The following is a 26,930-nucleotide window of genomic DNA, read 5'->3' on the forward strand; positions in this document are numbered from 1 at the left end:
CTGTTTTCCTTACCCCTCACCTGTGACTGAGCTAGAAACCTGTTAAGAGGTCTGAGAGCTTTCCATGGAAGTAGTCTGCTTGGCTGCAGTAAGAGCTAACAGAGGAAGTTAGAAGATCAGAGAATGTGATTTCAGAGTCAGCATTCAAGTACAGGCAACAGTACTTTCTTTAAGAGAATTCACCTTTCCTCCCTACTGTATTTGCATTTAAATTCCATTTTTGTACAGCTAAAATCCCATGAGGAGTCTTCTCATCCTTCAGTCTCCCACTGCTTTTTCCTGCCACATCCACATTCAGAATCCACAAGAGGGAGCTCTGTTCTTCCAAATGATGGAGTTGTACACATCAGGGCATGGTGGTAGGATAATAGCTGTTTTACCCTTCCAACTTCAAATTGGATTTATAAGAAAGATCTGTGAGACCATCACAAAGTTCTTCATCACTATCATTGTCTCCTTTACATGCTCACCTGCTGGGCTCTCTTCAGTTTTTCTTGTGCTCAGTAGATTACAAATAAAATGCTCCCACTACTTGAATAAAATGGTATATAGAGCTCGGTACAAATGCAAAAAGTTGAGCTTCCAAATTACCATGGAACTGTAATGTGGTGGAAAGTACCACAATAACAGTAGGGTGGAAAAGTCTTTGGCTACAGCAAAAGTGAATGAACCCAAATGCAGCAGACCCAAAAGTGAAGGAAGAAAGCTGCTTACCTTCAAAAGAGCTCACATATGCACAGATCTCCGGCAAGAGGTGCCCTCACCTCCATTGCCAACCCTTAAATGAGGACTGGAAAGGAATGGATCCTGGCTCCACCCCTTCTGGTCACTCAGGTTCATTGCACACACCTGAGGTCCCCAGGTTGGCCCTGCCTTCCCACCAGGTGCTCAATTACTGCTTCAGGCTGTGACTTAGCATTTCTGTTAGAGGATCATAAATAGTAATCAGAGTACAGGGATGCTGCATATCTCATTATATCGCTTACAAATTTCTTGTGTTATTTCAGTCCCCTCTCTCCCCCATTTCATATATTCCCAAAGGGTATATAATGTCTTAATCTTTTAGCACTAAGTACACAAAATTTAAAACTTGGAAACTTTTCTTAATTTCCACACACACCCCCCAACAGATTTATATTTATTGCTGTTCTGCAGCCTTTGGGCTGTCAGTATTTTTCTTAATGAAAAGAGTGGCACTAAATGTACACAGTATTTCTTATGCAGCCTCTATAGATCCACGTCTCTGTTCACTTTTCTTGATCCTTTCCTTGATTCATTCTTTCACATTGACCTTGCAGGTTCTGTATTAGTACATTTTCAGCATCAGACTGTAATTGCTATAATTTAGTAATCTTTCTTTGGTTTTGATGGAAAAAAATGAAGTGAATGCATGCTGATGCAGGAAGAGCATCCCGAATTTGTGTGCAGAGCACTGAAAATACCACTGATAGCTGAAATCCGACTTTCTCCTTTCCCTTCCTACCCAGAGCTTGCAGTACCTGCAGATGATTAGGAGAGGACTGCATGTGGAGATATGGCAGCCACAGCTATATCTTGCTCTGTGAGGCCCAGATGCTGCTTTTCACTTCAGTTGCACAGCTGTTGGCTCATCTCCGTGGATGTTTCCAGTGCATTTTAGTTTTGCCTTCACCCTTCCCACTATCAGGCTGTCTGATACATTCATGCCTGGAGTTTTCTTTAACAGCAATAAATAATTAGACTGCATTATTTTCAGCAATTCTTTTTGCTAGAAAAGCTTTAAAATAGCAAATACAGTAAAGTAGGTGAAATCCGTGATCTTTACTTACACAGAGCTGCTATATTTCTCTTGAACTCACAAGTCTAGAACTAGTCATCACAGTTGCCTTTCTGGATGCTTTTGCAGCTAGCTCCCCCACATTGGCATAGTCTGATGTGCCATGCTGTAGGTTGCTTTGCTCTTTTTCCCAAGAGCAGCTATTCAGAGGCCAGGACTCAACTCTTCCATGCTCGTCTCTATTCTCCTCTCGATGCCATCTACCTTCGTCATCTTCTACCTTTTAGCACATCTTTTGTTTCTTGTTCTTTCTTGTGAGTCATTCCTTTTAGTCTGAAGTTCCAGGCAATGAAAAGGTAATTGCTTGGACCAGCTCAGTGCCATTTACATATTTCAGAGACATCACCTGTCCTTCAAGTCTGTTCGCTCTTCCTCCAAAACAGAATAATTTATGAAGCAGTTCTTTTGTGTTTTCTGTTCCTAAATAGAAACATTTCATGCCGTCAACACATCCGACTGCCTGGGGTCCTTCAGAGAGCTAGATGTGTCCTGCCTGTTCTGCTTCTCAGACTTTCACCTGTTGTCTTCCTGCTTTCCTGGCAGCAAGTGACACATTGCTTTCAGTGGCTTTTGCTGATGCGTGTGTGTGAGTTTGGCAGTGATGTCCCTGAGCTCTCCCTGGCAGCCACCTGCAGCACTGCCCATGCACACCTTGACCCTGATGTCACTCTGGCTCTGCAGGCCCTGCCCTTGCAGCATTACCTTGCTGTCAGTAGCGGGTTTGGTCATTTGGGGAAATCCACAAACTCTTGCAGCTCTGTACAGTCACTTTGTTCTCACGTTCGTCGCCGTCTTTCCTTTGGGCGCTTTTAGTGCTCGTCAGTTTTGAGGCAAACGTTCTTGGTGGCAATATTTCCATTTCCACAAACACCATAATTCTATTCTCTGGCATGTAACTGATGTCACAGCAATCCCATTCGATGTAAAACCCTGGGTTTTCCAAGCTGATGTGGTGGAAAGCTGCACCACACACTGCAGTGAGTTGTTACCGAGCATTTCTTGTAACAAAGGGGTTGCACAGCACAGCTTAAATAATAAAAATAAATAATAGAGAAAGCATCCAGATCTACTCATCAGTTTTAGCCTCTCATTTGCTGATTGCAGTTTTGGCATCTCTTGATTCTAAATATTTCCTTTTGCTATTTCTTACGTTGCACATCTACCAGTTCCAATCCCAACAGCGTGTCCCAGTACCGATTTCAGCAGGACCCCCTTCTCCTGACAGAGGCTTTGTTGGCTTTAACTGCAAAAATGTGTTGAAGCACTTAATGGTTTTCTGTGTGTATACTGGGGGGGAAAAAAAAGGGTATTTTAACTTGTGCTTGACTAGCAATGTGACTTCACCAATAATGCCCACAGTAAGGTTTGCACTGTGTAATGAGCAAAGATGCATCTTTGGAATCTGAACAGCAGAGACACATCTCTGAGGCAGAGCAGGGAGAGAATGTGGATTCAAAGAAAATAAACATTTGCCAAATGTCTTTTCTAAGCTCTCAGAGGTTTGAAATTCCAGTGCTGACATTTACAGAGAAGAAGGCTGTACTTCAGCTATTGTCCTGTGCTCTGTCTGGGTAGGGAGGACTGATTTCACCGCACTTCAGGCCAAGCAGCGAGTGGGAGTGGGATGGTGGAATGCCTCTTGGTGGTGAGCGAGCACTGGGAGCAGCCAGGAGAGCACCCTGGGTATGAAATAGCTTCATCAGAAGGCAAGCAAACTTCAGAGTGAATGAAATAGCAGTAGGGTCAGTGCGGTAAACTGGGAAGCAGATGGGTTTGTTCAGTGGCTGTTTCCTTACGAGGCACTGCAGAGGGCAATCTCTGACTGGGTGGGCAGCTGCCCCAGCATGGGGGGCTCCTGCCCTCTGTCTTGCTCTTCCTGTTAAGCCGATCCCTGCCACATTTTAATTGTAACAGGCAAGTTAAGGGAAACTGAAACGTGAGAATGGGCATTTGCAATACAAGGATACAGTGAAGGCAGGACAATCTGGACTTGCAGCAGAGCTGTGTGTACGTTTTCTGTGGGCTGCACAGTGTTACTGAACTATTTTAAGCATCGATTGAAATTGGTGACCCTCTTGTGTTTAAGTAGCACTTCCAGGGCAACTTGGCATTTCTGCAGTGACTCGGTATGAACTCTGTATCACAATATGTTAACTGGCATTTTGAAAGCCAGACCTCAGTTTTTGTAAGCTTGAGCTCAGCACTCAAATTTGTCCTCTTCTGCCCGGACTGAGAAGCTTTGCTCTTCTGCAGTTTATAGGTTTGACGTGTGGTCAGCTTCTAAGAATTACGAGAGCAAGTGGTAAATCATGTAATGCAGTTTCAGGTCAAAATCTGCAGATTTCCTGGCTGGTACTTCAGGCTGACAATTTCTTTGGGAAACTAAGAAATGCATTAGAAAAAACAGTGTTCTGAAAACAAAATGAGTGCACCCATCATGTTTTCCTGTTTTGTCTATCAGCCAAACAGATGTCTCCCCTGATAATCTGCCCAAGCAGCCACTGTTTGTGGCTGAGGAAGAGAGGCAGGGCGTGTGGGCAGGATTACAAGGGGGATGGGAAGAGCGGGGAGTAGAGGACCTGTGTGGGGCTGTGCCTGCCACCAGCATTCAGACGCCTGCTGTGCCGTTTGGGTTAATGCCTCAATTTATGGCTTGTCCTACTGCGAGGTCAGAAACTGTGAAAATAGTGAATGTGTTTCTTTGTAGCATGGAAGTCATTTAACAGCATCATGTGAAGTGGGGGCTATGTAGAACGGTGGCTGTACTCCTTAAGGCTGGCAGCATGGAGTGCAGCACTGCCAGCATCCCTGCTTCTCTCCACTGGGGGTACTTTGGGGTTTGTTCAGATCATAGAATCATAGAATCATAGAATGGCCTGGCTTGAAAAGAACCACAATGATCATCTAGTTTTAAACCCCCTGCTCTGTGCAGGGTCGCCAACCAGCAGACCAGGCTGCCCAGAGCCACATCCAGCCTGGCCTTGTATGCCTGCAGGGATGGGGCATCCACCTACCTCCTTGGGCAACCTGTTCCAGTGCTCCACCACCCTCTGTGAAAAACTTCCTCCTAATATTCAACCTAAACCTCCCTTGTCTCACTTTAAAACCATTCCCTCTTGTCTTTTGGTTCCCACCCTGTGAATGTCTTATTTGACTATTTGTTTTGGTTGTTATTTTATCCAAGTGTCAGTTATTAGTCTGAAGAAGACAAACGGGAGCGGAATGCTGGCAGGGATTGCTGTGGTCCTGCTGATGGTGATGATGAGCCTTCCACAAGCAGTAAGGTCACCTGGTTGAGCCTATAGGTGCACCAGTGCACTGTCCTGCAAACACCTCCCACCACTCGTGCAGATCTGCTCTGTCTCCTCTTGGAGCCACTGGAGCAGGGGTACGAGATCTCTTGGATGTCATTGGGAAAAGGCAGCCCAGACCTTGGGTGGAAAGCTGAGCTCTGAAGTGATGAGCACCAGCTTTGCAAGCCCCTGCTCACCCTGCAGGCCATCACCGGGCTGTGCGGTGGACTGGGGAGAGCTGAGGTCAAGAAGCTGCTCCCCTCACTGGCAGCACAGCTTTTAAAAGCAGCATGGAATATTAAGCATGCAAGCCCTGGCTCAAGAGGTGAAGGTAACCCTGTACACCCCCCAGTTTGTGTGGGGAAAGGGAGGGCACTAACACAGTGCATAAGCCCAACAGCTGGAGCATGTGTTGGGCTCCCACCCCTGGGATTCGCTTAGATTGTTCTCTTTGATTTTACATCTCCCTGGAAATTTATGGTCTTAGCACCTTTAATTTACGACATTGCAATCCTCGTTCGAGCAATTGATTGAAATAAACAGTGCCAAGCTGCAAGCTGGCATTTTAGTAAGGTTGAAGTTGAGAAAGCAAAGCAACAATGCAAAATTGTGTATTAAAAGCCACACTGGAATCCTGTGAAGAGGTTCTCTGTGTTGTTTTATTCCTAAACATCTTCACTTTACAGGATTACCTCTTCTCTCTCCCTCCATGTAAGCTTGCTGGAACTTATTGCATAGTTAACTACACAGTTTTACTAGTTCTGCTAACTTCTGCTTGTAAGAATGCTTGTATTTTTCCAGCCCAGATCCAGCAGTGCCACTGTTCTGTAGCGTTAGTGCATTGTGTGCAGTATCACATATTCTCTCACAGCTGCTCAGGGATGTTGTAGTAGCTGTCTTCTGGGATTGCAAGCAGGAAATTGGAGGGTTTATCATTTTTAGCCCCCAGTGTGGAGCTTTTGGTTAAACATTTAAGCAAAGATGAAGTATTTGTCCTTTTGAATATGCGAATGAATTCATTTCCATCATCTTGTTACAATTCATAAAAAATATATATATATTCTGTACTGTTCTGAAATGCATTCAGAAAAATAATCAGGGATATGGCTCTGCCTTGTTGACGCTGAGCACTGCTACAGCATAGCAATGTGCTGTGATGTCCCGACATCATGACACTTGGCTTCCTGGTGGGTTTAAGCATTGCATCCCAGCCAGGTACAGCACAGGAAACTGAATAATATAAAGTACGTTAGTTCAAACTATGGATATTCAGTGATGACCAGAGCTAACAGAATGAGGTGAGATACTTGTATGTCTTTTGTGTAGCAAGGATTCAGTTGCTTCTTTCTTTCCCCCTTAATAGATGTGCAGAAAGAACCTGATTTGTTCGTATTTGCAGGCCAGCCTAAGATCTTGGCTTTGTTTGAGATGGCAAGGGGGAATTTGAATCATAGAATCATTAGGGTTGGAAAAGACCACTGAGATCACCAAGTCCAACCCCAACCCATCCCCTCCTCTGCTGATGCTCCTCAGTGCCACATCACCACAATTCTGTAACACCTCCAGGGATGGTGAATCCACCACCAACGTGGATAGCCTTTGCCAGTACCCAGCCACTCCTGAGAAGAAATTTTTCCTGATACTCAACCTGAATGTCCCCATTTATTGGGATGTCAGGCTGCAAGCTGAAGTGACTGGGACAGCCAGGTCTTGCCTCTGCCGTTCTGCCATGACAGGTGGCCATTTCTGGCAAGGAAGGGCTTTTGTTGGCACATGCAGCTTTTTGTTCATTGTAGACAAACAGCAGTGCTGCTTCTCTCCATTAACAAAAGTAGAGATAAGCAGGTGTTAAAAGGCTTGCTTGTATGGAGTGGCTTTCTGAGCAGCAGTGAGTGGTGGTAGTGTGGTGTGAGAAGCAACTCAACCTGCAGTCAAACCTCAATCAGAAACTTCAGTGGCCAAAGCAAGCTGGGAAATAAAGCTTTCAGTAGGCTGAATGCTAACCTGAACATAACAGAGTGTTTGGAATGGGAGGAAAGTCAAATGGGAGCTTGCTGGTGTTGTCAGGTGAGGTGGAGAAGACCAGCAGTAAGAGATGTTTTGTCTGCTCAGTCTTGAGTTTCTGCTGCATGAAAGCAGCATGAAGTCTCCCTTGCATCCATGGACCCCAAAGTCTTCCTGCAGTGCCCACAAACCCAGAAGAGCCTGACATTGAGCTCCCAAGCCCTCTGCACTGGGTAGAGAAGCGAGGCAGTGGTAGAGGCTGGAGGAATGCGGCCACTCTGCTCTGCTTGCAGCTTGAGGTGTGTGTTTAGGAGGTGGGCTTTGGATCACCGCACCTTGCTCGTGACAGCACCATGTCAAATTGCTGCTCAGCTATTTCAAGTGGGGGAGGGTGCAAGCTCTAATGAAAAAATCCTATTTTTCAGTGTAGATGAAGCTCTTGCTGTGTCAGAGATTGTTAAAAATTCAGGGAGTTGGATGGAATCTGTGGGGTTATCTCACTAATGCCTTGATTTCTAGGTGGGGAGTTGTAGGCTTCCACCAGATGACATTCAGACAGAGGGTAGGGACCTGTGCCTTTACATGGCCAGGAAGGCTGGTTGCAGAAGGCGACAGCATGCGGTGATGGTGGCCAGGCAGCCACAGGGCTGCAGCACAGAGGATGATGCTGCCATGGGCACTCTGGGCATGGTGTGAATAAGGCCCCTACCTCTCTGTTTTTCCATTGAAAACAAAAGAAAAAGCTCCACGCATCAAAAAAAAATCCTAAGAGCTGCTGCATTATGTTTGTTGGCTGAATGTGATATTTCGTTTCACGTGCACAGTAAATTGTGTACGCTGAGTCATGAAATCAGAGCTACTAGCAATCATAAAGCTTGCTTACAGTTCTGTCAGGCATTTCACATTTATTTCCCCTCCCCTGATTGTGCTTATGACCAAATTCCAGCTGTGTTATGCTACAGTTTTTAATTAACTCACTATATGTTAATGGAATACTCTTTGAAGCCTTGTTTTAGACTGCAGCTCTGTATAACTGTGCAGCGCATGGGTGTTAATAGCAGCATGTTTGTTTTTAGCTTTCAGCTAGGAAAATATTTCATCCTCATCTCAGATTATGTTTAGAAGGGGAAAAGCTGTGATAACTATCTCAGCAATATCAAAAGAGCAAACCCATCCATGCACCATCCTGGGGGATGCACTGCTGCTTTTTGCATGGGACGGCTTGCTCAGATTGTGCAGATAGATCCTCAGTGGTCTCCTGAAAGCATTCCAGGTGATGAGTCACAGAGCTGGGAAGGGCAGTAGGAGGGGAACGGGGCAGCCCTGGCTATGGGGTGCAGAAGTCCTGCTGGTGCTGAGGGCACAGAGCTTGTCCAGAAAGGGGCTGCCCAGCAGGGCTGCCTGGGACTGCCTCTGGAAGGGTTCGTCATGTTTGCGTCTATCTGGTAGTCTGTAAGGCAGCGAGAAACACTGAGCTTGTGGGTTTCAGTGGAAAAGAGAGGATTTTTATGAATGCTACTGAGATATGCACCTAATCTTACAGGGGGTAATTGTCTTTTTCCTTTAGCAGCATTGCCCTGAAGGGTTAATATTTACCTTCCCTCTGTGTGCACCTACCATGCTGTTCAGCCAGACCGTGCAGATGGATACAGGTGGAAAACACCCTTGGAAGAGCAACCGGCTTGTCCTCATTTCATGCCTCATTGGCCACCCAGCCCTCATTGTGCAGGGTCAGGAGCCACTGGGGAGAGGAGACCTCTCCTCTCAGCCCCAGACCACCTGCATTTGGGTGCAGCACCCCTCCTGCCTCTGCTCTGCTGGCTCCGGCCTCGGACAGCCAAGGGAAAGGCGGCAGCAATTACAGCACACACAATTAACGAGCTTCTAATCTCCAGCCTTGCGTGTAATTGCTGCTGTCAAATACAATTAGTGTCTGCCCAAGTTCCCCTCCCAGGGGGATAGCCAGGCCATGGCACGGGGAGAGGAGGGGGAGAGTGGCTGAAACTTTAGGAGAGTTCACGTGTTCTTGTTGCCTCCCCAATAACCCTCTCTCCTCAAATGGTGCCCAGAAATGTTAATCCAGAGGGTTAAGGGGACGTGGCAGCTGCCAGAGCAGTCTGTGAGCTCTGCCTCTGGGTTATCTCTGGAGTGTCTCCTGTCAGATTTGTCGCCTGAGACAATGCAGCTTAATTACTACTCAATCAGCACGCTTCAAGGATTTAAGGCAAACTTCACAGGAGCTGAAGGGTTAGGGGACATTGCTGTCCCTCATGGCAGCTGAGCTGGAGCTGCTGAGCCTCCCCCAGGTGCAGCACTGGGAGGCGTAGCTCAGGACAGGTTCCTTCTGCTACCATCAAGCAAAGCTCTTCAGGCATCCCTCACTGCAGCTCCTCCAGGCTCAGGGCAGCACTCGTGCTGACTGAAGCCTCGGTTCTGGGTATTCACTGCTGCAGGAATGTTTAAATTTTATAAGGAGTATTTCTCACCTCCCTCTCTTAAGCCAGGTACTGCTGCCCCTCTGACTCCTGGTGCATTTGCTCAGAAAGAATGGGCTGGATCACAGACACCTGAACATAACCTCAAAGAGCTCCTTCTGTGCTTGGCAGTGCCTGGGATGCTCGAGCCTGGCCATAGCTTGCACTGAAGTTGCCTCACTCTTCCATTTCCAAACTCTGTGACGATGATGAATTTGTCTTGAGTGTCTTAAGGAATTAGCCATGGAGGGCAAATATATTTTTTCATTAATAGCTTTCTTTATCTTAAATATATGCAAATATGCTTGAAGGTTCGCAGTGTGGAGGAAAGCAGGAGAGATGTGTGCCTATACAGCAAGGGAATCCATGGGCTGAGGGGTGTGCAACGTGATGCAGCCGCGTGCCTTTGTCATCCAGCTGTTGCTGCTGTGTGTGCTGTGTGCCTGCATGTGCAGAACTCATCAAACGCAGGAGACCTTTTGCTCTGAGTAAATCTGCGATGTCCTGTATTGGGATTGGGATGTGCTAATCCTCGCGTAGAATCTTCCCTTTTCTGCTAGATTACAACTTTTTAATAACAATAACAATCTTCAGCTGAAACTTTTGCTGTTCTTGCTGCTGTGAACCACGAGGTCAAATGCATTCACAGCTCCCCACCAGCAGGAAGCTCACTTCCATCTCTGCAGGGAACTCTGGCACATGGCAGTGGGGCATCAGAAGGACTGTGGAAGTGGCATCTTGAATCTGTGGCTGCATGCTTTGTGTACATGGAGATAAAGCTTGGGCTATGAGATGAAAAGCAGTAAAGCCCTGTCCTGTCTTCAGGGATACAGCTAGAAGCTAAACCCCAAACCAGCCACTTTATAGCAGACTACCTCTCTCGGATCATTTTCTTCCTGCTGCAAGAGGAGAAATGGATCATGCTGTAATCATGGGAGACTCTTAAGACCAAAATAGAAGGTGGACTCAAAACCTCTGCAAAGAAAATGTTTGTCTCCCTAATCGTTTTTCGCTTCCATAATGCTTAGTATGATAAAACTATCTTTCCCCTTTATTTTTCAATCGCAATTAGACTTTAATGTTGTTAAAGCTTGTAAGTGACTTTGAGCTACTGTCGCATTGAGGAGGAGATGGAGCTGAAATTGTCAGTGAGGCATCGGACAGGGTTTTTTAATGTGTCTGTCATTGTATGTTAACCTCTGAACCGGGACACAGCGTCTGTTTGATGGCTGACAACAATTCGGAGGTATACGCCTTGACATCGTGGATAAAGGAAGATGGGGGAGCGGGGACAAAAAATGAATTAATGATGTTAGCAAATATTAGTCCCTGTATTTCCATTCTGTTCAGAAAGAGGTTGTCAGGCTTTGAGGCTGGCTGGAGCAGCATTGTCCATGACAGCCAGTCTAGATGCTATTGTACCTTGACTCGAGCCAAGCTTTTATTGACAAATACAGTGCCGGGAGGTATGGCTGGGGCTGCACTGCTGTCCCCTCCAGGAGGAGCATGGCTTTTCTTCTGCAGCTCTGCTTGACACTTGAGAACGATGATTCCTTGCTGGAGCTCCCTGCCTTGCTCCAAAATGCATTGGGAGTCAGGGGAGTTGGAAATGCCTCTTAATGAGTACGGCTGCTGCATACAGAAGCTCGCATTTGCCTGTGATTTATGCTAGCTATGGTCACCCAGATCCACCTACCTAAGTTGGCTGTCAGGAGTAATAGTGACTTTGAGATCAGCTGTATGTATACATAAGCAGCAAAAAGTCAATGGACAAGAATTAGGGATAAATTAGGAAATTCCAGTGCCTCTTAAGGCATTTTTGCCTTTCTTTACGATCTCTTCCTGGATCTCTTACGTGACACTGCTTGTGCTTTGGCACTTGTGTGCAGTCCTGTAAGAAGATTTGTTGCTGACTGCTATGAATTCCTCTACCTGCCTGTGGTTCTTGAGCTGGTACTTCAAGAGTAACCCCTTCACACATGTGGCATGTTGTAATTTTGCCTTTTCTCTAGCATCTCTTACACGGTCCTGACTGCTGGCATCTATCTCAAATCATGGGAGCGAATTATGGGAGCCCGGGATCACGTTATTCCTTAACTATCATTAGTTACGTGTGTATCTGCAGTGCTTCGCACAGCATGCCAGCAAGAAAAGAAATTGAGCTGGCTTAATTGAGAGCTGTATAGTTAATTATTAGTGCCTTTTTAAAGGAAGAGAGAGAATTTGCAATGTCAGGGTTTCATTTCACTGTGGTTTGCAAGGTAACTCACTGGTTGTCATCTGTCTTGGTATGACGTTTGCTTTGCCTCTTCAGCCCCAAGAGCCCTTTTTGTAGACTGTAGAGATGTCAAGAGATGTAAGAACTGCACCAGCCCATTGCAGATCCCTTCAGCTGGTACGAGCAGCACGTAAACCACCAAACGCTTCTTCTTTGTGCTGCAGTGTGGCTTGGAACGAGCAGCAGCTCCTATCCCACTTCTTGCCTGGTTTCTTTGCTCCATCACCCTTGGATTTCACAAGCGCATCCCTGGCAGGCCGGGCAGTACGGATGTTGGCAGCAGGCAGCTGAGCTCAGGGTATAGGCAGGTTGGCAAGGCTGGCTGGAAGGAAACCAGTGTGTGCCTGCGTCAAGGCTGAGCTCCCATCGCTCCTGAGAAGGAGTGCTGTTCCAAGCCTGGGTACATTCCCCATGGGAAGCCCAGCCACAGTGATGGATGTTGGAGCACGGTGCTGCTTTTAATGGCTTTGCAGAGCACAGGCACACGCTGAATCCTGAGAGGCTAGCTGAGACATTTGCTGTACATTTTTCATAAATTTGTTCTACGGACTGTGATGGAATAAGCTTGGTTCAACATTTATAGGTTGGGTATTGGGTTCCCTATTTCTGTATGAAGGAGAGGAGGTAAAAGCTGCTTGGACAAAGCAACCTGTATATGGATTAAGAACCAGAGAAGTTGTCATCTGAGCGTTTTTGGGAAAGCCTCTACCATTAAGTTTCCCAGTGGCCTTAGGTGTACTCGATCAGTATGATTAATCTTTGGTGCAAATGCATCGGGTTGCACAAAGGAGGTGAACTTAATCCAAGAAACCTGTTTTACAATTTTTGCCTCTAGGAAGATGAAATCTATTTTCTCAAGTGTTGTTTCTGGCTTTGAAAAAAGCAACCACCCAAAACTGTGGTGGGAAGAGAGGAAAGGACGCAGATTAAAAATGTTCTTGTAGTTTCTGGAGCTGGTTGGGAGTCCATTGGCCCCCAGCATCAAAGAAGGTAGGCTAAGTGTGAGTATAGCTTCATGTCATAGAAATAGCTCTTCATTTCATAAGAATAGCTTTTCATTTCATACGAATAGCTCTCGCATGCAGTAGCAGCTGATCTGAAATTAATTCTCTTTATAAGTGGTGTGGAAATAATTGATGGACAGTAAGGTTCTCTGCTAAATAATTTTTTAAGAGGGGCACTGCACTGGGAAGACTCTAAAGCCCTTTCCCTTCAGGAGAGAACAACTTTGTGTCACCTTTTGCTCTAAATTAGAGAAAGCCAACTTGCCACAGAATGACTTTCATAGCCAATTTCCTTTTCATCTTTTCTTTTAAAGCAATGCTATCTGCAAACCCAAATATTATGGCTTTGGGCTAATACAGGAGAGCTGAAAGGTGGATCTGGTTCAAGCTGGGCAGAATGTAAATGTACTATGGGGAAAAAATTGTTTAAAACAAAAGCAGCTTGGGGAGCCAGGAAGAAAGGCAACTTAAAGCATTTACTTTAAAAAAAAATCAACATCCTTCTACGTAGAATTGTGATGAGGCAGCACCATTTTTGGTGTAGTCAGCAATGTATTGCATCTACTGAGAGGGGGCTAGAGTTGGGCCAGCTTTCTCTGATTTTATTCATCTTGGGCATGATGATCTCTTGTTACAGAAAGCAGAACTGCCCATTGCCAAAGGCACATTGCAATTAATGGGCTATTTTGTAAGGCAGCATTGGCTGAGAATTGCAAACCAGTTTCGAGTGCTCCCCCAGAGAATGGGGTGCCGGATTCTCTAAAGCAAGCAGGGGTCCCTTTGGCCAGCACAAGAGGTTCAGGCTTTCAGACACAGGCTTTTATTCTGTTCTGCAAATCTGGCATGGAGTTAAAGTCAATTGCAGAGCCCGAAGTGCAGGATGCTTTTTGAAGGTAGGCCTGCGGCTGCGTATCGATCAATCATCTCTCTAATTGTTCATTTCTATTATGGTGGGAATCATTCAGAATCCTAGAGTTCCTGGGAGTAAATCATTTGGAAATGCTACCCATTATAAAATTTAATTTTAAATCTATATTAAATAGATTTCCAAAGGCAAGCTTTGCAATCTAGTAACATAACATTATGCCGCTGCACAGCGGTGCGGCTTTGGGTCCTTGGGGGCCATGGCAATGCTTTGGGTCCCTGTTAGCAGGACGGCTGGGCCACCAAGCACACCTCTGGGGTGAGCCCATAGCTGTGTGCACAGCAGCATCCATCTGCCTCCTCCTCCGGATGGGAAGGGTCACAGATGGGGCTTCCGGAGGGCTGAGCTCATCCATGGGGCTGGGAAAGGTCTGGGAGGTGAACCTGGGAGCCAGGATGCTGGGACCAACCTTTCTTTTTCTTTCAGACGACAGAGAAGAGGGGGAAAGAAAGCAAAACTGCGTTTGGAGGCCCTGTTGTCAGCTCGTTGTATCAAGAAGAAACAATCAGGTGATTATCTGTGCTGGACTTCAGTTGAAAACAGTATTTTTCTCATGTCATCTTGTTAAGCTTTTTTTTCTAATATCGCACAAGTGTGGTGGCAACTACAACAGGATAATAAATGACAGGAAAGAACTTTTCAGGTCCATAATCATTTAAATCAATAACTCTCTGTATCACTGCCAGGTACTAACCTTTCCCTGGTGTGAGATGTGGGGGGAAGGGCAAGGCTTCCCATTTTTCAGTTATATGGCTAAAAAAAGGTAATATTGGCTTTTTTAATAGAAAGCTATTCAGACACCACCTTTCTCAAATAGTTATTTCTTTACCAATATGTTCATTAAGGTCTGTTCTGTGAAGGTTTTAATATTGGACAATGTTTGCCTTCGGGGAGAGCTTGCACCTTATATCAAATTAATTTTTTCTAGGTTCTGCAGCTAGCATAGCAGAAATGCATTTACTGAGCTAGAATGGCTGCTATTTAAAAACTGTCAAAGTGCAAGTACTCAGTGACATTAGCTACTGAATAAGGACAGGTGGGTTTTTTTCGCTTGTTTTTTATTGTTCCACACTACTAATCACAGGAGTAGTATTCATTCCAGTATGTAAAGGATTACCTGGAGAATCTTTGAGAATGCAGCATTATTTTTAGTTCAGATGAGCAGGCTAAATGAGAGGGCTAAATGTTTGAGCAGCGTTTGCTTGTCGTGTTGCAGTCACCCATTTATGTGTTTGTGATCCCATTTGTTTTACTGCGTGTCTTGCATCATTTTAGTCTCAGGAAATTAAAAGATAAACACTGATTTCTGTGCACACCCTCTCAAGCTTGCTGTGAATTTTCCAAGCCTTCAAACTCTTAACGCAGCATTTCTTTGGCTGGTTGTCACAAATGAATGAAAAGTAAAACGTGAGCAGGTGGCTCCAGCCCCTCTGCAAGGAGATCAGGTAGGAATTGGAGCAGGCAAACACAGCAGCAGCGCTGCACTCAGCTGCAGCGTGGGCACATCCTTCAGCATTGCAGCCCACTCCTGAGCAAGATGGAGCTGTTGGCCAGGAGCAGCCAGGCCTGGAAAGCCATCACATCTTAACGTGCACCTGGACCTTGACCAGACAGGCAGGTGTGACCTTGCTTTAACATACTGCTTGAGGAATAGCCCCTCTGCTAGCCGCAAGCTCCTTTTTCTTCCCTGCTCTGTCAGCGTAGGTCTCAGCCAACATCCTTGATGTCATAACTTGACCTTGTGGTCTAAATTCTATTTGAGCTGCTCATTCAGGAGTTGAGCATATTAGTGCTGCCTTGCATTGAGTGCTGAATGAGATGTTTATTCCTACAGTCCTTTCAGAGTCTTTGCTATCCCAGGTATTGCCTGAGCACATTCTGAACATGAAATACAGCACGGTATCCAGAAAAACCAACTTTGCCTCAGCTAGGTTACTCTAAATCTTCTCTTCATATTTTTGTTACTGCATCCATGAGAACATTGCTTGTGGAGGACTTGAAGATGACCACAGCTCCAAATAATTTTTCTAGACTTACCATGCAGAGCATACTGTTTGTTTTTGTGTGGCGGTGCTCATATAGTCGTGGACTGGTATAGCATAGCTGTAATCCTTATAAAACATGGCTGTGGATGGATGTACTCACTGAACATAGATGGTACAGTGAGATTCTGCTGAAGGTGAGTTAAATAAAATCTCTTGACTTTGTTTGCAGGAGCTTTCACGTGGTCCATTAGCACTATTTGGCCAGTAGGCATCAGTGTCTTCAACTGCGAGTTAGGAAGTGAGCAAGCATCAGCGTTGTCTCATCCACAGGCACAGCCTCACCTCTCTCAGTGCAGTTGCCCATGTACTATGGCTTTTGTCTACTGTTTGTTCTCTTACTAGAGTAGGGGGTAAATGTCAGCAAGTATAATTGCAACCTACCATAGTTCTAAGTAGCAAAATTGCACTGGTACAAAGTTTGCAAGTAGCTGAGCCTGAGAATGGCTGTAGACATTTATTTTGGCATCCAAGTTTAAATAGAGCATGGAAGTGGTTTGGGTTGATAGTACTCAAATGATAAGGAGACTTTAATTGGGCTGGGAGTGCTTACTTACAAGAACATAAGATTCTGTAATACTTGATTGCATTTATAAGCAGTATACTGTCTTAAAAACAAACAAACAAAAGATCCCTCTGAAGTATTTCTGTAAAGAAGGAAAATTAAAGTGTTCGTTTTCAGTATGTTGCTCCTAGGGATTCTGAGGGATTCCTAGGGATCCTCTATAGATAAGAATCCAGGCTTTTGTCTTTGGTTCAAGTGTTAGCTGATGGCTCCTGAGTTGGAAATTGTGTATGGCACAATGCAGTAAAAGGATTTGTAAGTGTTGCACCAAAAGCTGGGAACTTATTTGTAGTTTGAGATTTCATGGGCTTCTATGTATCAGTAATGTGTTGTTCAAGAGGGAGTTACGAAGTTTTATTGATGGAGGGTTGTGGCATGTTCTAGAAGGCTGAGGGGTGAGAGGAGCAGAATAAGAAAACTTAACACCTTGAGCCAGCAAATATTTGCATGTTGGAAGTTACCAGTAAGTGTGAAGCTGTAGTTTCTGTGTGTGAGTGCTGCTTTGTAGCCTGAGATCTGAGGAAGGAAACTTTGCAGACCATCTCGTGGACTTGGTTGTCAGTGGTGTGCCTTACTGATGCTTTGCAACAAGCTTGCCAAAATTGAAATATTAATCAGTCCACTTTGGTCTCTGTTTCCCTTAGCTGGTGGGATAAATATTTTCCAATTATAGAGCCATAGAAATGGAAGCCCAGAATGAGCAAAAATCTTGTTTTGGCTACTAAAAACAAAAACTCGTGTCCTCCTCAGCCCTGGGATCTGACAGATTGCTGAAGGCAATGAATTCCGTAGCAAGCAGCGCTGTGCCAAATGCAGATTCCCATGTGTCCTTTAGGATTCAGCTGATGCAAAGGCAGAGAAAGGCTGTCCAATTTATCTGGAGCCCAGCATCTTCACAGCCTCACCAGGCACCAGCAGATAGGCAGGAATGCAAGTGCAGAGTTTTGAAGGCTCACCTAAGCAGATTCTCTTAATTTATGCTTACCAGAAGCATCTTAACAGTTGAACAAATGATTACATAGCAGCAGCTGGCAGTAGGTTAACAGGGAGATGAGGGATCTTGTTTTAAGAGTAGTGTAAACCATGAGTTTACTGTCAGCAGTCAATTACAGTGCAGCAGCACTGCTATTGCTTTCAAAGTGAGTTTCTAGAATATACATAAATAATGCTTACATTCCTTCTGTGGAACAAAGTGCTTGGCTTTTAGGGTGCAAATGCTGGGCAAGGGGGAATTGCCATGCCATACCCTGAAGTCAGGTGGATTCGGGGTTGGGAGAGCTGGGATGGAGCCAGGGCTGAATTTGCTTTATCACTAATTATCTCAAATGTTTCCACTTTGAGAACATGATAGGAAAATGGTCAGTCTGGCTCATGTAACCACATTGCAAGGATTCCAAATAAATTCAAGAGCATCCATAGAAACAGGTTATACTGATCTAATTAAATCAATTTAGAGAGAGATTCAGTTAAATCAGTGCAATTTGCGTGTTCATAGATCAATCCTCAAATCAGAAGAAGGTCTCTTGAGCTAATGAGGCGTAGCAGTTATTTACTTTGGGGTGCTGGGCACTGGTCATCAATTAGGAGTCATTAATAAAGCCTGGCAATAAAGAGCTGAAGTACCCCCAGTGACTAATGGGGAACAGTTGCAAAATGTATTAGCATAGTGCTCTGCCTTTGTGTTTCTCTGTAAATCACTTATCTCACTTTGGGTGTTAGATAAAAATAGTGTGTGCTGGTGGTGGAACTCGGAGATTTCCCTTGAAGGAGGGTTTGGAAATGATCTGTGGCTTCAGGCTGCTCAGCAGTGGTGGCTGTAGTGTTGGGTTTTTTTCCTGCTGCATAAAGCTTCATGTCTGTTCTTAATGCCAGAATGAAAGCAGTGGTGGCTGAGCTCTTCCATGAACAAATAACTATAATTACAGTTTCGCAAAGCTGGGAAATAAACAGTGGGATGGGGCTGACTGATGTGTCACCAATATAAATCTAAGACGCAGACTGAGGGAGATGCCCAGGAGTGTTGCACAACTGGAAATTTAACTTCAAAGTTCTTTTTAAACATTTTTGAAGGAGAGAAGGAAAAAGAAAAAAAAAGGCAGTTTACAAATGTTTCCAGCAAACTTGTCAGATAGCAAATGCTGCTGCCAGACATCCGCTCCCATTTCCGAGCACAGCAGAGGAGCTGCCTGCGTGTGGACTGTGCCTGCTGGTATGGAATTGAAATCCCTTGGGTGGCTCTGAGGTCCCACTGAGCTATGCGATACGCTGTCATCCCAAGGGGTGAAAGGAGCTCTTTTCTGACAAACCACCACATTTTCCTGCAGCACTCTGGAGCAGAGGGGACCTGTGTGAGTCCTAAAGCAGGGAGCCCGCTTTAGGAAGCGGGAGCCATTGAGCAGTCAGGTGGCGGCCAACACCCCCAGCACTCCTCTTCCCGTCCCCCTGGCGTTTGGAAGCCAGCCCGCTGCCGTGTAATCTATCAGAATTGTATTAATCCCACTAACGCAGCCGCCATCTGGCCCCGCTGCCGGCCGGCTCGCGCGAGCCTCCGTGATGGATGGGCTCTGGAATTGATTAGTTGTTCTGCGAGACAAATGAACTGTTTTGGCAGAAAATACCAGAGGTCGCTGCGTGTGGTCAGGCACAAAGGCTGCTGAATTTTAACGAGCTGCTTCCAGCATCCACGGTGAAGGTGCTGCTTCGCTTCGCAGCCTTTTCGGGAGAGCCCGGCGTGTGGCCAGGGGTTGGTTCCTTCCTTCCAGCCTGCCTCTGGGAATGCCAGCGATGGAAACAAGAGCGACGCAGGCGTTGGGTAGGAATGGATGCTCTGTCCATGGTGCTTCCACAACAACCGCCACGTTACTCTGGGTTTATGGCTTCCCCAGGGTGGTGACCTTAGGACTGTGCTGGGCAAAGGGCCGGCCTCACTCAGGCCTCTTTCCCTGGCCTTCCCAATAGGGCTTTTCACGGCTGTCCTCCCCCCGCCGTGACGCTGCTAATCTGCCAGAGTGCCGTGCGTGGCGCGGCGTGTGGCACCGGCTGACACATGTCTCGCTGCGTCCCCACAGCCCCCCGAGGACCGCACACAAGTGTACAGGCAAGTGGGCAACACTCCCCCTGGGACAGCCTGCCGGTTCCAAATAAACTTGAGTTATGGATTTATTCAGCTTGTAAAACCTCAGCTGGCATAAATAATTGAGAAAGCAAAGGTTTGTCTGCAGTGCATACCTCAGGGACCCACTCCTGCTTCCCCCCCTCCCACCACCCTTTCTTATGAAAATGATCCCAGTTGCACTGCTAGATAATAACAACACCAAGCAATTAAAAGCTATGGGTGGCTGGAGAGAGGAGAAAAGGTTCAGTTAATGAGCTTTTCCTCTTCCTGCGCCCAAGAGAGCCTCAGAAGTGACGAGGCGATTAAAGCGAAGAGATAATTATAGATTATGTGAAAATGGGTCCCGTGGGGGCTGAGGGCCTTGACACAAACACTGAGTGCTGCGAGTGCCTCTCTGCTCCCCGCACGCTGCTGCTCCGCTCCGGTGGGCTCCCATTGCCTGGCCATGCCACCTGTGTGCAGCACCGGGGCCAGGCAGCTGTCACTGAGCATCTTTTGGGACACGGAGATGGGAAGGGGCAGAAGAAGCCCAAGGAAGCACTGGGTGGATCCCTCAAGACCTTGGACCAGAGGTAATCTGTGAGGGTGGAAGGGAGCGGGGCCGGCACCAGTTGGGAACTGAGCTTAGGTGGATTTACTGTGCCCCAGGTAGGGAGGAAGCGAAGACTGGTTAAGCAACAGTAGATCTTCCCTGTGAGCTATTTAAAACCCATTGGCTTGACCCCTCTGTTTTTCATATAGCTTGGGGAGAAGGCTTTGGAAGTCTCCCAGGCTTGGGAAAAGGAGATGGCTTGGTGTAAGCTTTCCTGCATCATCTTCCAGTGTGGAAGGAACTGCCCTTACTTTACCTTTTGACAATAGGTGTGGTTCAAGTTGATTTGAGAGATGACCTTTAAAAGGTCCTTTCCAACTCTAAGGATTCTATGACTTTGAATGGGGGTTAGCATCTCCTACCAGAATGGGGAGAGCAGAAGGCAGTTGGAGAGGTAGAATGTGTTGGGGAGGGAAGAGAAGCCCTTTCAGCCATCTGCAAGAAATAGATGGGAACCTGTTCCTTGCAGATATCAGGTGGTCATGGATTTGGAGACTCCTCAACGAGAAGAGACAAGGCTTGTATGTAGTCTGACACTGAAACAAACTCATCTCAATCTTTCTTTTAGCTACCATTGTAAGTAACTGTGCACTTTCCCAGTAGTTTGAGTTTCCTGCTCTTTCCCAACTCGAGGTATCCTAAAGGCTGTATTTTTCATAATGCATAAAAAATTTCTTTTTTAAAATCACTAGAAACGCTAGAATCTTTTCCCCTGTAATATGAGTCAAATAACGTTATGATATGACATCTGTTGTATTCCTGATGTGCTTCTGCCTGTGTTTTTAGGTTATTTTGTCTTCTAGGCCTTGCTGCTGACTTTTATCAGCTTTATAGGTGGAGTGCATGTACCCACTGGCCTACAAACCGTGCATCCACTTTGTTTCCTTGTAACTGCTGGTGGAGGGGTTGTTTTGCATGTACACATAAACACGTGTGAAACAGATGAAAAATCTTCATGTGCTTTTGTGCTATGCTTCTTATTTCTTCTCTGTCTCTAAAAGAAGAAAAAAAGAGCCAAGTTTATACTATTTTTGTGAGCTTTTTTCTATCTAGTTACCTTCCTGGTTTTGGCACTTGGCAAGAACAAATTGTTTTGAATGTCTGAAGCACAGATATCATTTTGTTTGCAATAAAATATCTTCATTAGGACTGTATGGACTTCCTTCAAATCTGTTTGTAAGAAAACTCACTTCTCTTTGTTGGTTTCTGTAAAATGGAGAGAATATATGCTAACAATTCTTGTTTTAATTCAAAAACAGGAGCCAGCAGGTTTAGACCCTGACAAATAAATGCATTGTAGAAAGGTGAAATTCCCCAAAACTTTATCTCTGTTTAGGGAGATTGCTATCCTGGAATAATTCCATTGTAGAGATAGAAAAGTGGTTTTTTGGAAGGGGAATACATAGACTATTCACAGAGGTGGTGAGTCCAGAAAAGCTAAATCATATCCAGATAGCTGTGTCCATTTTTCTCCCTTACAGATAATACTGGTATGCTCAGAGGAGACTAAGAGTTGGCCTGGAGGCTGTGGTGGAATGGTGGCCCACTGCTGCTCCATCAGTGTTAGGAATGTTCCCTCCCGCTGTGCTCCTGCAGACAGGTTCCTGTGGAGCACAGGGAGCGAGCAGTTGCTTCACTGCTGCTGTTTGCCTTCCTGCTGGTGCCTTCAGCTGTGCCACATGAGGCCCAGCAGGGCTTTCAGTAGCCAAGAGTGTGTGTGAGAGGTTAGACTGGCAAGGCAGGAGGAACATATGCTTGTCAAATCAGCCGTTGTTAGCAGGGGCAGGCATGCCTCATAACCTCCTTCATGAAGCTGTCGATCTCCATCTTGAGCAGCATAAGTTTTTTGCCTTTTCTAATCCCACTATGAGATCCTTTTTTTCCCTCCAGAATTCAAAGCAATTGCATTTAAAGCATGCAGTGATTTGTTCCCCAGGAGCCTGTGTAGCATACAGGCAAGGCCCCCAATGAATGAGTCCTTGAGAGTGCAGTTAAGGAACTGGCAGGCTTCTGTAGTGTCCCTGGGCCTGCACATGAAGTGTGTGATCTCTCCTGGAAAGGTGCAGCTCAGGTGTGCCAGAGGACTCCTTGTGTGCAGAGAGTAAGGGAGATTATAGAATGGCCTGGATTGAAAAGGACCGCAGTGATAATCTAGTTTCAACCCCCTGCTATGTGTAAGGTCACCAAACACTAGACCAGGCTGCCCAGAACCACATCCAGCCTGAACGCCCCCAGGGATGTGAAGGAGAATGGCCCAGAGCATTGTGGCCTCTCCACTGGGTCTGACCTGGTGCAGCAGGCTGCTGCTTTTGTAAGGAACTTCCTTGGACGCTGCCAGGTCTGAGTTCTGCTCAACATCCAGATTGTCTTAAGCCCACAGGTGACTGTGAAGTGGGGGTGCCACAGGAGAGGCTAACTTTGTATTATTAACTGTTTGGAAGACGCCAAATCCCATGACAATACTGACTAGTTCATTGGAGCTATAGTTTTCATTTGGAAACAGGGAAGGGGAGGGGAAACATGGACTTTTTGCTTACTTCTAACAAAGCAGTGATCTGTTTTCTTTACGTTTTCTTTACTCCTCAGTGGGAACACAGCTGTGTGGGTGTACCAGTACTTAAAGACATTATTGTCATGCTTTAGTTGTTTATATTTATGTACCATCCCACGAGCAAGCCTTGTTGCAGTCCTTTTTACAGCGATGGTGTTACAACAAAGCTTGACCATGGCCTTAGCTCAGAGCAGCAGGCTAGGATATGCAAGGGACCAACCTACGCCTGTTTCAGGATGCCAACACATGCTCCCTTAGCCACACTTGCTGGCAGAAAGACCCACAAGTTGGGATGTGGCAGGTGCTTGAGTTGCACCAAGTAACAATCAGAAAGACCAGTGTGATGGAATAGTGATACAGGAGGTCCAGTGACAAAGGCATTAGAGTGATAGAAAGGTGCCGCAAATAAAAAATGCTGACTTATCTCTGAAGATCTAGGCTTGCAAGGGAAACTCTGCAAGGGAGGAATCTCCAGAAATAAATCCTTCCCCACTGGCAGTCAGCTCTTAAATGAGGTCTAAGAGAGGTGCAGCCAGGCTCCATTCCTTCTGGTCACACATGTGAATTGCCTTCACCTGTGCTCCCAAGGCTGTCTGGGTCCTTTCCCCAGGTGCTCAATCAGTGGTTCAAGCTGTGTCTCAACAGTTCCCATATGCACCAATAGCTTCTTCTGGAGCTAAAAGCAGTATTCAGACATCCTAAACCTTGTGTTGTTATTAGTGAAGCAAACACCTTCTAATGAATTTAAGACCTTAGTACAGATTCTTAAAGCATGAAGGACCTTCATATCAGTTGCTGGATCTGCAGCGCTTCTTGGCAATTAGTAAAGCAAATGCTCAGAACCTTTAGGAAAAGGATAGAGATCTGAATGAAGACTTTTTTACCCCGCTGTACAAATCTGTGCACCTGCATATCTAATTCAGGTCAACCCATCTCAAAAAGGAAGGAGAGAGACTGAAGAAGAGGGTGAAGTTGAATTATCAGCAAAAGTAGGAGTTGCTATCCGAGGAAACAACAGCATAGTTTGAAAGGGGCATCTGGAGAGAATGTGACTTGTGTGGTCATATGAGAGGTCTGCAGGTGGTGTGAAGTACGTGAATAAACACAGATTACCAAGGAGTACCCAATAATATCAGACATCTGTTTTAAAAACACCAAAAGAAAGTATCTGTTCATCTCTTCATGCCCACAATATGGAGCTGTAGAACTTTCCTTTAACAAGGCTGAGAGCATGAACGGGTTAAAAAGTAAAAAAGTGTTTGAAAAAGGGTCTGGAAAAATCTGAGAAATATCTTCATCTGGATATGGCTACAGAAATCCTTAAGCCACCAACTTTCAGAAGCTGAGGGTCTAACCAAGATTAGATCCTCAGCTTTGCACTTAATCCTATTTCTTCTGCTCTTCTTTCCAAACCTGTGTTAGTGACCACTGTCAGAGATGTGTGGCATTGAAAAGTGACTCCAAGCGGTAGTAGTTACAAGTTTGTTTGCGTAGCAGGGAGAAGCAGAGCTTTAGCCCTTTATCCTCTGGCAGACTGCAGTGATATATACCAGGACTGAGCAGGTTTTGTGTTGGGTAACTTTATAAGCTTCTTGTGACAATTCACAGGAGTAAGACTTCTGCCCTGATACAGTGTTGTTAAAAACAACCTTTGTTTTCTAGGAAGCAGGAATTTCTGACTCTTACATGGCGAAAAAACATATTCTTCTGCATGCATCATACCAGAAGCCAGTTCCACTCCAGCGATGCTATTGAAATGTTTGTAGCAAAGTTAGAGCATAAGATGTGCACGTGGCCTTTGTGCAGTGCAGTAATGTGTTATTTCTTTTGCTTTTGTTTCCTGGATAGGGAAGAGGACAAGAACATTTTTGATTACTGCAGAGAAAACAACATTGACTACGTAACCACAGCCATTCAATCGAAAAAAGTGGATGTGAATGTTACAGATGAGGAGGTATGGATAAAAAGATACAGAAAATCAGTCTTTTAATTGTTTAGTTTATTAACTCAGTATTAAACCTTCCCAGAATTCCCCTGTTAGACTTGTTAGAAGGTACTGCAAGAGTTGGACAAGCACTTGATCATGGAGATGAGTATAATCTGTTTGGAAAGAGCAACTTTCCACTGGATTTTTAGCAGCATGGATGTACTGTGGTTTTGTAGTATGTCAGAAACTTCCTGTTATTTTCAGCAGCAACAGCTGCAACTTGCAGATTGATCTGCTGAAAACCCCCCTTTCTAGGGGCATCATACACTCTTTTTCAGAATCAAAACACCTTTTTCTCACAGGGAGATAATAGAGGCATTGCCAGAAACCTCAAGGAAAAGACAAATACATAAAATGTGAATGGCCTGATGATTTTCTTGGTAGAAGAACACACCTGGAGTGGACAGTTCTGCATTCAGCAAATGTAGCAGTACCAGCTTTATTGCTCTGGTTTCAGTGCTTGCATACTGCCACCTAGCCCTGCTCCTGGTCAACAGTACGTACAGCTACTTTTGCCTGCTGCTTTCCAGCACATTGTGTTTTGGTGAACAGATGAAGTGCTTACACATTCATAGACTGAGACGCCACAAATTCAGTTGGGTTCTCCGGTAGCTCTAAGCAGATTTCTGCCCTCTGAGCCATGACAGCCCCGGCTGGGGCTCTGAATGCTGATGGCGGGGCCTTTTATTATTAATCAGGAATTCGTGTGAATTAATTTTCAGATGAGAAGGAAGGTGTTCACGATCAGAGCTGGAATTTCGCATTGTAAATTCAATGAACTGAAACTGTCATATGCCATGCAGTCACTGCAACAGGGCTGTTGCTGAGCTCCGTTTGCCCTTCTGTCAGCCACAGGTTGCAGAAGTGAGTGCCCAGGGCAGTCATTCCTAACATGGCCAGAATCTTTTCATTAATAAAATCCCATTTTTGAGATCACACACTTGTAATCAGTGCATAATAACATCATGTGATCTTTGCTTCATTTCCATTGAAGAGATGTTTTCATTCTTCCTGATGTTCAAAAGCCGGTTCCTTCTTTTGCGTCCAAGCAACGAATGTGCATGCCTTCAGCCAAGGAAATTGGTTAAAAAAATAAATGTGAACGATGGCTGAAATATTTTTGTTCTCTCCATGTAAGCATTTGGAGACAGATCTGAAAAGTGTAGAGTGACTCCCAAAGAGTTCTCATCTTTGAGAAATATGCCCACGAGTCCAAAGTGTGATAGGGCCTGTTTCAGAACCAGCAGGCACTTGCAGAGCATGGAGCTGCTGCAGCAAACGCCTGACACTTCTGGACTCCTGGCTGCCTATGGAAAGTGGATGGAAAGATACCTGCTGATGCAGAATTCCCCCTTAGGTGTATTTTTGCTTACCCCAGCAAGTGCTCAAAGAGGTAGGAGCCCCTTCGTTAGGCTTGATTTCAATTGGTTAAATAAATAAATAAATTAGAGAAACAAGAAATCTGAAAGAAATGTTTGTTTGATGCTGTTTTGAGGGAAACTGTCTGAAACTGTCGCCAGAGCTGTTTAGTAACCAAATGCATTCTTCAAAGTATGGAGAGCTGCTCATTTTCCAGTATCGTGCAAATTGATTCAAATTTTAGAACCCATTTTAGGAAGGAGATAATCCAGAGCAAGCCTCTGGTAGAGTGAAGGGTATGTAAGCATCATCTTGTCATTTTTATTAAGTGTTTTAGTGTTACAGTGTAAATACATCCTGCCATATCCAGAAGATGCCTTTCCCAGCCCTCTGAACGTAACTCACTCTGTCGATCTTTTGATTTAAACACATATAAATATAATGTGGCAGCACGGATCTGTACAAAGAGTTAACTTGTTATGGAACAAAATCTGCTGGAGCACCAAGCAGCCTCGTGCTCAGCTGTAAAGGCTCTCAGCACAGCCGCTCCCGCAGCAGGAATGGCCTGCCTGCAGTGGTATGGTGCTTTGGTTTTATCACCAAGTGATGTATTCGTACTGTATCTAGTTAGCAAAGGGAGAAAATGAGAATAAAAATGTAAAACGAGGGCACGCTGACTTAGAAGCAAAAGGATTTCAGAAGGAGCAGTAGAAGTCTGTAGGATTTAGGCAGGGATGCGCTTGGCAACTTCTGAAGCATGGGCTGCCTCCTCCCCTAGATTAAAGAAAGAAATGAAAATCTTTGTGTACGGCAGTCAAGCCAGCATACCCGCTAACAGTACGGATATAATAAACTTCAATTTAGAATTAAGCAAAGAATCTAATGACAGTAATCATGTACAAGCTTCCATTTACTGTATCTAAAT

General features: G+C 45.3%; 1 protein-coding gene across 1 annotated transcript in view; it reads left to right on the forward strand.

Annotated features, from left to right (window-relative positions):
* Nucleotides 1-26,930, forward strand: part of ACBD6 (acyl-CoA binding domain containing 6) — a gene marked incomplete at both ends in the record, with an annotated part of 68,657 nt that overhangs the window by 6,709 nt on the left and 35,018 nt on the right. Inside the window, 2 exons of the mRNA XM_079535234.1 lie at nucleotides 14,221-14,303; nucleotides 24,508-24,613. Coding sequence (XP_079391360.1) covers nucleotides 14,221-14,303; nucleotides 24,508-24,613 — 189 coding nt within the window. The remainder of the gene's footprint in view (nucleotides 1-14,220; nucleotides 14,304-24,507; nucleotides 24,614-26,930) is intronic.

This window comes from Tetrao urogallus (assembly GCF_951394365.1).
Source record: "Tetrao urogallus genome assembly, chromosome: 5".
Taxonomy (NCBI): Eukaryota; Metazoa; Chordata; class Aves; order Galliformes; family Phasianidae; genus Tetrao; species Tetrao urogallus.